The 11,321-nt window shown below is 45.6% G+C and overlaps 2 protein-coding genes across 4 annotated transcripts; one reads left to right on the top strand and one right to left on the bottom strand.

Annotated features, from left to right (window-relative positions):
* Positions 1 to 1,684: 1,684 nt before the first annotated feature.
* Positions 1,685 to 4,320, bottom strand: zpcx (zona pellucida protein C). Its single transcript, XM_081721883.1, has 7 exons — positions 4,314 to 4,320; positions 4,052 to 4,223; positions 3,885 to 3,981; positions 3,496 to 3,581; positions 3,319 to 3,407; positions 2,017 to 3,037; positions 1,685 to 1,792 (listed from the first exon to the last, which is right to left on the bottom strand). Exons 1-7 carry the CDS (start codon positions 4,318 to 4,320, stop codon positions 1,729 to 1,731), a joined length of 1,536 nt encoding a protein of 511 aa, XP_081578009.1. The 3' UTR covers positions 1,685 to 1,728.
* A 380-nt stretch (positions 4,321 to 4,700) lies between these two features.
* Positions 4,701 to 11,310, top strand: tmem54a (transmembrane protein 54a). Of its 3 annotated transcripts, none has more exons than XM_027008337.3 (7): positions 4,702 to 5,408; positions 6,911 to 7,104; positions 7,583 to 7,642; positions 8,066 to 8,257; positions 8,534 to 8,674; positions 9,256 to 9,391; positions 9,578 to 11,310. In XM_027008337.3, exons 1-6 carry the CDS (start codon positions 5,390 to 5,392, stop codon positions 9,382 to 9,384), a joined length of 735 nt encoding a protein of 244 aa, XP_026864138.1. In that variant the 5' UTR covers positions 4,702 to 5,389; the 3' UTR covers positions 9,385 to 9,391; positions 9,578 to 11,310. The 3 variants fall into 3 exon arrangements, with proteins under 3 accessions (XP_081577413.1, XP_026864138.1, XP_026864137.1); XM_027008336.3 differs by having other exon boundaries at positions 4,703 to 5,408; positions 9,555 to 11,310; XM_081721287.1 differs by lacking the exon at positions 7,583 to 7,642 and having other exon boundaries at positions 4,701 to 5,408; positions 9,555 to 11,310.
* The last annotated feature ends 11 nt before the right edge of the window (positions 11,311 to 11,321 follow it).

An 11,321-nucleotide genomic window follows, 5' to 3' on the forward strand; every position in this document is an offset into this window, starting at 1 on the left:
CACAACTACAGAACGTAGAATCAGCCCAGAGTTGCGTATATGCCCTAAAAGACATTCACTATTGAGCTAGAAGTGTCTAAATAATACTTTTATATATACACACACAAACATTTTAGGTTTATATAAATTTGAAGTTTGTGAGGACTTTGTCTCAATGTTGGAATCATTTTATAAACGGGCAGAGTTAAAGTGAACGGGGACCATACTGCCCTGTTTACAGAGGAGATGCAGGCAAGGATGTGCAGTTTCTCCCCTTCTGTTTGCAATTTATTGAGCACTTAAGACAAGGGATTTATCAGAATATAAAGGGATTTCAGTTATTCAAGGGGAACAAAACACTGGCCCTATTACAGATGACATTTTGGCACATTTAGGAAAAGCCAAATCAATCAATAACTGAATTGATGAGCTGCCCAGAGGAACACATCTAAACAGCAGCCTATATGCTTAATCTAGCAAAGGCAAGTTCTTAGTTTTAACTCCAGAGATTTCAAAAAAACAGCAGCTAAAATGGGAAGCTGATTCAATAAAAATTTGTAGTATATTTAAAATATCCCAAAAAGTCTAGCCAACAATAATCTTGGATCTTTGAACTCCAAATTAAGGGCAGTTGTAAGAGGACAGCTTATCCCATCTCAAGAGCTGAACCGGTTAAAATGCATATTTCCCCCCCCCCAAACATTGCTTAAGGAAGGGACAAGCCAGCATGGAATAGGACAGTATATACAGAAAGCCATTAACCAAATATTTACAACTAACTGTTAGGGTAATACCCTGCAATGCAGCCCTGGTTGTTTTGGTAGGTGGAAAAGTTGGAGCTGGCTACAACCCAGATTCCCCCTTCAGGAAATGCTGCTGAAGAAGCACTAGCCAAACTGGACAGAACAAACCCAGTCAACTCAAACCAGAGGTACAGAGAATGGGGAAAACCGTTAAAGTAGCGCGCCTTCCACGGTGGTTTTTCTTCCAATGAGAACGGCAAAAGATTTAGTATACGAGAAGAAAGGTGTCGCAGCTTAGTGCACTTTGATCCACAAGGGGGCACTAGAGTTCAGACTGGGAGAAGAAAAATATGAACAACAAGACTTCTACAGATTCCTTCAAATACTTTACATTTATTTTATGCCTTTTGTTCTAAAGATTTGACAAATATGTATAGATATGCAGTTTTCTATAAATAGAAGATCAGATGAAGCAACATCCAGTCAGGGAGAGCGATGAGGTCCACCCCCTCCAAGGAGGGGTGGCGAAACAATGGGACAAAGCTCCCTTATTTAGTAGTTTGGATCCATTTCTTATGACCCGTCAGGAGAAGCCACGCAAGTAATGTGAATTGTTTGAGGCAATGCCAAGACGATGTGCAACATTTCAGAAGAACAGCCATCCTTCACTAAAAGGGATTCAGAACCACCATGTGTTTCTGCAAAGCCAGAGCTGGCTCTCTGCTCCAGTGGTCACAACTCATGTTCACCTCCCATTAGCCTTGGCTTTCAGCCCCAGGTAAGGTGGCTGCCTTCAGCCTGCATTATAAAACACCCAATTCTGTATACGATTTGAATTTTACCATTTTTCCCCAGCTGCCATACAGTCAATTCCTTAACCATCCGACTCGTGGTCAGGAGGAACCAACTTTTCTGTAGTTCTTTTGGAATTCTGATAAGGGGGGGGGGGGGGGGGGGGAAACCAAAAACCACACCATGACACTTGCAGAAACATCCTGAGAAGCCTTTATTTAAAAGAGGGACAACAGCTCTTCATACCGAGTGCATGGATGTCACTGCCTTGTTCAGACCTCTGGGGGGGGGGGGGGGAGAAACCAAAAACCCAGACAAAACTCAATGACAAGTTTACAAGAATGTTGCCAAAGAGACCAAGGACAACAGTAATCTACAGAGAATTAGGATCAAAATTCAGAGGCCTGAGGAGACTAGAGGGCTATTTGATTCTCATCACACCAGTGTTGGTCCATTACCTTTATTAGAACACTTTTGTATTGTAAAAAGCAAGTCAACTCACCTCAGTAGGTCCAAGAGGGACACCATCAGTTCTCCCCCAGTACCCAGTTGAGTTCGACGGCCTTCTCCAACACCTTTCCTTCCCAGATCCAGCCAGGTTTTCCTGACTTCCTGGTCAGCCATGTAGGGCGTCCTCTGCTGTTCCTCATAACGGAGAGAACTGGATCCATCTGGATCCTGGGTGAGGGTCAGCTTGGATTGCTTCAGGGGTTCCAACTGCACATCTTTAACCCTCTTGAAGAGCATTTCTGTCCGAGAGAGAACCACAACTTCGTCCTCGCTTTCAGTCTTGCCACGGATCTTGTTTTTTAGTGCATTGTGCAGTTGAGAGATGGGACCGTCGGCATGGAGGGGCGGGACATCCTCAGCGGACTCGTCCACAGGAGAGTGCGGGCTGAAGTTCCCAAAGACGTCACCCCTCAGCTCCTCTCCCTCCTCCTGGTTCTCCCAAAAGTCACTCGCATAATTTGTGTCACTAGAATCAAGCTCTTCACTCCTCAGATCTGGTGCATCAGCTGCAAGCCAGTCAGCCACACCTGGGAGCTCCTGGTTTGGAGACTTCAGCTCTGAAGATATCTTTAAAGGTTCTTCCTTCTGGCCCTCTGCTCCATAGTCATCTAGGAGCAGTTCTTCAGTTAAAGGACTGCTTAGGCTAGGAATGTGGCCTTTAACCTTTTGAGAGTCAATTTCCATCTTGAAAACTGGATTAGATTGAATATCTACCATCAGCCCTGGCAGCCACAAAGACAAAGCATCTCCAAGATCTTGGTTTATGACCATTACTTCATTGGTGACTGCAGGTTGGGACCACCAGGGGGAGCTGTTGAGCTTGTTTCTCACAGAGCTGCCTGCCCCTGAGGTTTCAGATGCAACCCACCCTCTCTCAGTAGAAGACTGTGCTGCTCCAGACACAGTCCAGCCTTTTCCAGCATCAATGGCTGAAGCTCCAAATTGGGAGGCCCCAATGGACGATGGCTGTTCCACAATAGTCACAGGAACAGTGCTCACCAGCACCATAAACTCTGAAAGGAAATGAACTCTTCTTTTAAGTTGACAACATAAGATGGGATGATAAGCATAGAAGACTCCTCAGAACACCAAGTTTGGTTCTCAGAGTCTCAAGAGACTTACATTTTACAGCATTTAGCCAATGCCTTCAATAAAAGCAACTTACATTTGACTGAACACAACTTGAGTAAGGGTTAAGGGTCTTGCTCAGGGACCCAACAGTGGCAGCTTGGCAGTGGGGCTTGAACTGGCAACCTTCTGATTACTAGTCAGGCACCACTGCCTAGACACTGACCTCCAAGGAGACCCCTGTAGTGAGGAAGCCCTCTACATCTAGACGCACAGCAGTCACATACTGCAGTCTGGCCTCCCAACTCAACCCATCTGAGAGATGTACAGAGGATGTTCAAACCCCCACCAGCTTTAGCTCACATGCATTAGCATCTTTGGGCCACTCGAGATAACCAGTTACCTGGATGCATTCTTGTTGTAATTGCAGGACTTGGTGCTTGGGGACAGCCCATAATGGGAGAGCACCATACTGCAGTGCACATACACCTAAAGGAGATTAAAGCATGCAAGCCACAGCCATATTTTTACTGACAAGCATCAGTTTTTAGAGACTTCACACCCAGTAAGACTTTTTGCACTGAAATGCTACTGAGGCACAGTTTGTCCTGGAAGCAGAGTATGAAGTTAGATTACAAAAATAACTTAACAGAATGAAAAACATTTCCAGTTTTAGTCTCTGAAGACTCAGATCAAGTTCAAGAACAGGCACAAACCTTCACCAAAACTTTAGAAGAACAGTAGTTATCCAGGAGCACTGTTGAACAGAGGTGAGGAATTCCTGGAACTCACCTGCGAGAACTTCAGAGTGGACGTGTGCAAAATTAAGTTAATGGAGCAATTCTGTCTGGAGACAAACTTCACCACAGACTGCTTGGAGGACACACACCTGCCAAACAGAGCAGGCCAGTCAAACAAAAACCAAACAAACAAAGCCACAAGGAAGTGAACTACACCACCCTTTGTTGAGAATGAGGGTATATCTGGATTCATCAGCTGGGTCCAGTGATGGTGTAGCATAACAGGACTGTATGTAGAGCTCACGACCAGGAACCCCTGACACCGATGCCTGTAGGTACAGCAGGTCTCCCCGTTGGTAGACGTTGGTCTCAGCAGAGCCATTCCAAGACGCTGGCAAAGGGAAAGAGGCCAACGTTAGCCAGAACGGCACCAGGCTGAGCTGGCAGTGCTCTGACCCAGGATCAAGTCTAAACTACTTACAGTTCATGAAGTTCAGAGCAAAGCCAGTTTCTGTGTTTATGAAGTCCCAGGTCCGGAAAGGTGCCGGAAAGCTTAACTCAAGGTCACCAAAATCAGACGGCTGCAGAACACCCTCGGCTTGAAATACACTGCTGCTAAGCACTGTAAAGTCAGGCCAGCCATCAGGAGTGACAGATGAATTAAAGTCAAACTGCACACTGCTTTCATGTGTTACAACATATACAAACAACATATGCAATATGAACCGGGCACCAACTGTAGACAACCCCATCTCCATAAAGTAATCTAACTCAACTCACACTAAAGGACTATCAGGCCTAGTTGCTGCAAGAGTATTTAAATTATTCCATAATCACGTGATCAGACGGGGGGGGGGGGGGGGGTTTGGGGGTGTAGCCCAATTACTAGACATACAATTCTGGTTGAATCGTTCGTTTTATGTGATTACAAGTGGTTGTTTCTGATGAAACGTTTAATCAAACCACAAACTTCAGTCATTCAGATAAAAGCAAACAACTGAAACGCATTAACTAGAATAACGTGTTCGATTGTTGTATCATTAATATTTTAATCCCGCGATTAAGGTCACCGATTTCACACCCCACACGCCCACGCGCAGTGTCCCACTGCAACTGTCCGCGAGCACCTGTGGAATTCCAGGCGTCTCAGACGAGTCCACGAGGCGGGGTGAGCTTGTCGCCGCGGTGAGCACCGTCCTGTCTTCAGCTCTCGTGTCAGGCTGATTCCTGTGATCTTATGGATAAGCACGAGCAGAGCTAACCCCATGCCGTGTTTGATGTGGGGTGCTGTCGCGCGGCAGACTCCAGCCCGGGAGCCGTGTGAGCGCGCACCCCCGTGTAACGGACCGTACCACGTTGAGGTTGCTCGTGCCTGTGAGCGAGGGCGCGGTTGTCGGGGCTGCGCGCACAGGTGTGTGGCGGAGGCGTGTCTGCGGACGTATTGCGTGCGGACGCGCAGGTAAACGCGGCGGAAGAAGGACGCGCACGAATGGGCCGTGACGGACGGTTTCTGAAGTTCGAATATGACCTGAAAGAGGAAAACTCGGGAACATAAAGATGAAGTTCATGAACATCGGTAAGCTCGCGTGCCCCAGTGCGTCTTGCGTAGTTAGGCGGGGAGAGCTGAACGCCACCCGAGTTCACGAGGTAAGAGAACAGGACCTGATCTGGCAAGCTGCTCCTCAGTCCCTCCAAACCTCTCCAGACCTGTCCAGACCTGTCCGTCAGGTGTCCAGCGTCCAGCGCTGGCGTGGGAATCACGTCCACGTTAGCGTGGTGAGGCTGGAGGCTTCTCTGGGAGGGGAAGGTCTACTCCGAGTGCTGATTGTGTCGGGGCTTGAATCGTTCCTTCTCTTAGGCGTGGCAGGCTTGTGTTTCACGCAGCGGTGGGGGTTTATCTTTTCAGTCGATGGATTATGGTTTATTAATATTTATGCACACACACAGAGAGAGAGTGAAAAATTGTAGTGAAATAAAGTCTCCAGAGAAGAAACTTTCTCTGGAAACGCTGTGTACTTTACTACAATGTTGAATGTCTACGTCTTTTACTACAGTACACTGCAGTTGCCCACCTGGAGTTTTATTCGGATGTTCAGAGATGCTGTTTTTCAGAGATACTGTGTCAGTCTGTCACCAGATGGGTGTGGGTTGCTTTTGGTGCATTTGAAGGATTGTTTCCACGCTTGTCCCTGCACGTCGATCCCAATGACTCAAACATCGCGCTAAAGTCCCCCCTAACACACGAGGGTCACAATGCTGATAATTTGAATTAGAATTTTTATTCTTGTTTTATTTTGCGTGCAAGTTGAGTTGCATTACATGCAAGAGCCTATTCTGTGTGCGTTTCAAAAACCTTTCATAGCATATTGCTTGTTTTTGTTGTAGTAATAGATGTTTGTTAATAAAATGGAACTTAGGGTTTTGCTGCTCTGTGTGGATTTGCCAAAAGGTTTCTTGAAAGTATGAGTTTACAGAGAGCTGTATGTAATCGGTATAACCAGTTACCTTTTCATTAGTTTACACTTTGTCCTTCATGTTTCGTTTTGCCTTGCGTTCCATCCCAGAGTCCCTCATGATGTCAGTGCTTCCAGAACCTGATTGTCAGCTTTGAGTTTATTCATCATGTCAGCCGCCATACCTTACACACACACACACACACACACAGACGGAGCTAGCCAGCCTCAAAGCAGTTGTTAAACAAGGTTTATGGCGTCAATCCAAAATTGATCTGTTGCTGGTTTGCATATTATAAGTTTATTATTTTCTTATTTAACTCAACTTTGCATATTACTGACTTTCCCTGGGTCATGGGGGACTAACTGTTCCTTATGTTTCCAAAGTAATCTCCTTCCTCTCTTGACAATCAAGTGCAGTAACACTTTTGTGCCATTTGGGGGCTGTTTAACCCCCAAAATTTTAAATCTCTCCAGTCCTTGGTGGTGCTCAGACCTCACATTTCCACTCACAGTGCAGCTCACCTCACCTCACCCAGCTGTTGCTGATTGCTGGATTCAGGTAGATGAATGGTTGTGTGCTTTTAAACACGTCCAGGGATGACCTTTACCTTCCTGTCTCCAGTGTGTTGCAGGAACCTGAAGGACACAAAGATCCTGATGAAGACCGGTTTGGGCTTGGTGCTTGCAGGCCATGTGAACTTCCTGCTGGGGGCGCTCGTGCACGGCGCCGTGCTCCGCAACGTGAGCGTCAGCGTGCAGGCGGCCACCATGGAGTACGCCATCGCCAACATCATCGCCCTCACGGCGGGCCTGACGGTAGAGAGCACCCGGCTGTCTCTGAAGGGACACGCCAGTCCCGCCCCATTTCGAGTGTGTGCGCGCACGCGTTTGCATATACGCATGTGTGGGTGGGAGTCTGACTGCGCACATCTTCCTGTTTGTGTGTGCGTGCATGCGCATGCAGTCTGCTCCCACACTGTAAGTAATCTGACATGGTGGTATCTGCAGAGATTTATCGTCTGGGCTCCACACCACACACAGGCATGTGCCCAGACACACTCCCACATGCGGAGCCTTGATCCCTGTTCTGAACCAGCACCCTATTGCTCAGGTTCTCCTGACTAGCTAGATCACACTGGACTTCACACTCAAACTGCATTCTGGGAAATGTTTAACGTCAGGTCCTGGGGTTCCATATGTGGGTTATTTCCTGTATCTTTAGACAGATGTAGTTGTCTGTTGGTCCTCACACGCCGTCATCGTGTCTGATTTTCTGTCATGCTGTGACATGCAGGCAGCTATTGGTGGAATATCTGCCATTGTCCTGTCTAAAAACATGAAGAACAAGTCTTTGGTAAGTGGAATGTTCATATACTGTGTGTGTGTGTGTGTGTTTGTGTGTGTGTGTGTGTGTGTGTCGGTCGACAGAGCACTTTGTAACATGTTTTGGGAGACATAGGGGACCTTTTACGGAGGCGTTTCAAATCAGCTGCAGCGTTTTTCTCTTTTTGTGTGTGTTTCCAACTATTATATACATTATCCAAAATGCTGCTCTTCATGTGCAAACTCAGACTTTAATGTTATCGATAATACACAAGTAAGATGTAATATGGGCAAAGAAACAAGTTGGAACATTTATATTTTGTCATCTGAACATTTTAACGCCACAGAATGTTGTTGTAGTAATGGTAGTAGTATTGCCAGATGCTAGGTATTTAAGTGTTGGTCATGTTCCACACCCGTGGGCCGACCCGTGGGCCAACCCGTGGGCCTGCAGAAGTGGCTGCTGCTGGTGATGAGTCTCCTGGCTTGCCTCCTGGGATGTGCCTCTGCTGTAAGCGTGTTCGCGTCCATGGTGACGGCCATCAGTAACAGCGGCTTGAGTCTGCTGACGCAGTGCAACCTGAACGGCACCGTCAACACCTACAGCATCACCTACGAGTGCCCGTTCGACCCCACACGCATCTACGTGAGTGAAGCCCCTCCGCACCCACTGTGCTCGGAGTATCTCCTGTCCATCAGCACAGTAAACCTGTAGCGCTGGAGCACAGAGTAAACTTGCGGTTATAGGGGCAGTCCCCCTTTTACACACACACACACACACACACACACAGTGTTATAGGACCAGTTCCCCTCCAGTTAAATCTGAGCGTTAACCCTTACAACAGGAACAGTTAATCTGCCGCACCTTTAGGGAAAAATTCGAGATTTCTTCCAGCACTGAGGCTGTCTTTCCATGCTGTAGGGGACGACGCTGACGCTATGGGTGCTCGTGATCATCATGTCTCTGGTGGAGGTGGCATTTTCGGGCCGCTGCTTTGTGGCGTGCACTGCATTCCTCCGCCTCCCATGCCCGTGGAGGAAGATGCCCGTTAACGCCAACCGGGTAAAAAAAAAAAAAACCTCTCCACAAGTTTAATGTGGTAGCCGTTTAACCGCTGCAGCTGTCTAAGTGCTCGGTCAACAAGGAGCGAGGGCAAGCCGGTCTAAAGTCCCCGTGTAGACTCCGTGCAAGTCGGGGTCCGGGGGCCGTGAAAAAGCCTGTTTGTTCTTAAGGTCCTTTACACCTTGAACAAAGGTACGTCCTGCTGGATATTATCACTTATATATAAGTGGTGATGTCATTATTAGAATAGAATTATATGGTAATATCACTTTTGAATGTGCAACCCAGGCCTTCATTTAATGGCTGTTTTGTGTGTTTTTGATCCATCTGTTGTACATGTCTTGGTTCTTATGGAGTTTTTCTGCTCCTGGTGGTCCTGCTATTGTAAGAGCTGGACATGTGCAGTCAAACATCTTTTACCTTTAGTTGAAATATTCTAGTGGATATCTGTGTCTGTTGTAGTTTGTTTTTTGGGTACTTTGATATCTCGCATATTAATTGATGTCCACAGTTTTTTGATTACGTGGTATTTTGGTCACTTTTTTTTTTTTTTTTTTTTGGCGGTTTTGGGGCAATCTCAGGTGCGTTTCCGTACAACAGAGGACTGTAACCAAGCAGCATCCAGCTACGCCCCTGACGTGGAGGAGCCTACAGAGGAAAACGACCTTCTCAACACGACCACACCCACCGAGGAGACCAGTGAGCTGTGAGCTGGAGGTACAACACCTGAGCCACAGGGTGGCACTGTACCTGCCCAATTCACCTGGCCCTACACATAGATATCACCATTAATTAGGTTATAGAAATTAAAATATAATTTCTGACTTGAGCCAGTCTTGACAGTACTTCCTGAGCACTTATTTGTCATGCACCTCTTTAGACTGCCGTTCTGCTGTCATGCAGGGAGGGGTATGGTATGGGCCGCCACTGCTGGACTGTTGGACAGAGAGGGGACCCCTCAGGACCCCTGAGCTCCGTGAAGCGTAGACAGACGAAGGACTCCGAGAGACGGAGGAGGGGTGTGTGTGTGTGTGGGTGTGGGTGTGTGTGCGGCAAACAGGACTTTCAGGAATATGTCTGATCTGAAACTGAAACTTGTGAATTCCCAAAGGCTATTCCAGCTCCACTGTCTTCCACTCCAAAGATCATTCCAGCCTCTGGAATTCAGAAACCGGAGAGGAACAGTGTGCGAACACTCTGGAATGAGGAAAGGAGACGATCCGTAATCTAGCCACAGTCAAATGAGAATGGGACCATTTTAACTGTGTTTGTTCCTGAACATTTGATGGTTCATTTGTTACCTGTGGATGAAAAAACAAAACAAAACAACAAAAAAAACGGTGTTAAAAATACACGTGCAAGAAATCCACTCTACTCCGTGGAAGGAAAAGGTGCAGGTTGCATGTTTTAATGTCCTTGCTGTGACCTGTTTTGAACAATTGAAGAAAATTGTTCCGTTTTGTTTTGTTTGTTTGTGCACACTAATTTTTATACTGCCATGTGGTGATGATGCTGATATGCTCAAAGTGTTTTTCTAAAAAAAAAAAAAAAAAAAAAAAGATCCGAGGGGGAGTTTTTATTTTATTTTTAATTTTTTTTTTTTTTTGGCATATCAGCGCCATCACTGCAACATGGCAGTATTTTTATATAGTGTATGTATGTAATTATATATATATATAAAATATATACATTACATACACATGCATATATATATATATATATATATATATATATATATATATATATATATATATATATATATATATATATATATACATATATAGCTTCTATTTATAATTTGTAGGTTAAAAGGTTACACATTTACTTTTTAAATTAAAATTATCATGAGTATTATCTTAATATGCATACTGCTAAAATGAGTTTTTCTTGTAACTTGCTTTCACCTACGTATTCCTGTCTTGTGCTTATTCTGAAAATGCCAAAGGTTTTCATACCGTGCATGCCGGCGATGTAGACCTGATTTCTTTCTCGTAATCTCCATTTTTATTACTGGACATTTCACCGACCCAAACTGAACTCCCAAACTCCTGTGAAAACTAAGCATGTGACTGTTATTTTTGGCCACCAAATTCATTTATTCAGCATTTTGGTTTGGGCCAAAAATGTCCATATGTGGTTTTACACGCACATTTACAAGCCTGTGATTGGGCCTTTTTGGGGGGGTGAGCTCTGCTCTGATTGGCAGGTTTACAATAAGGCCTCGCCCACATCCGTCGCTCCAGCTGTTAGAGCTGAACCGTGTCCGACTGTGTGGGAGAGCCTGTGTGCGCATTAGAGCACAGTCGTTAATCTAAACTGCTTTTAACAGATTGAGAGTATGTCTCAGAAAATGTCAAAACTTACATTTTGGGGGCGTAAATATTTATTTACTCAAGACTGTTAAATAACAGTCCAAAATTTTGAAATTGATGGTCAGATGTTCCTCGTATTTCAAGAGCCAGGAGAGTGTTTGTTCTTCTACAGGAACATTTGTACACCTTGAGATCTTCTCCTCTTTCTGATGTATGTCTGTGTTTCCAGTTCTGTGTTTCTGCTATTCTAAAGACAATTTCCCTCGCAATCAATAACTGTCTATTTATCCATCCATTAAATAAATGCCCTACACTTTGAACCCAGCCAGCAGGGG

The sequence above is a fragment of the Electrophorus electricus genome, chromosome 10 (genome assembly GCF_041902795.1).
Source record: "Electrophorus electricus isolate QZ-2024a chromosome 10, ASM4190279v1, whole genome shotgun sequence".
In the NCBI taxonomy this organism is placed as follows: Eukaryota; Metazoa; Chordata; class Actinopteri; order Gymnotiformes; family Gymnotidae; genus Electrophorus; species Electrophorus electricus.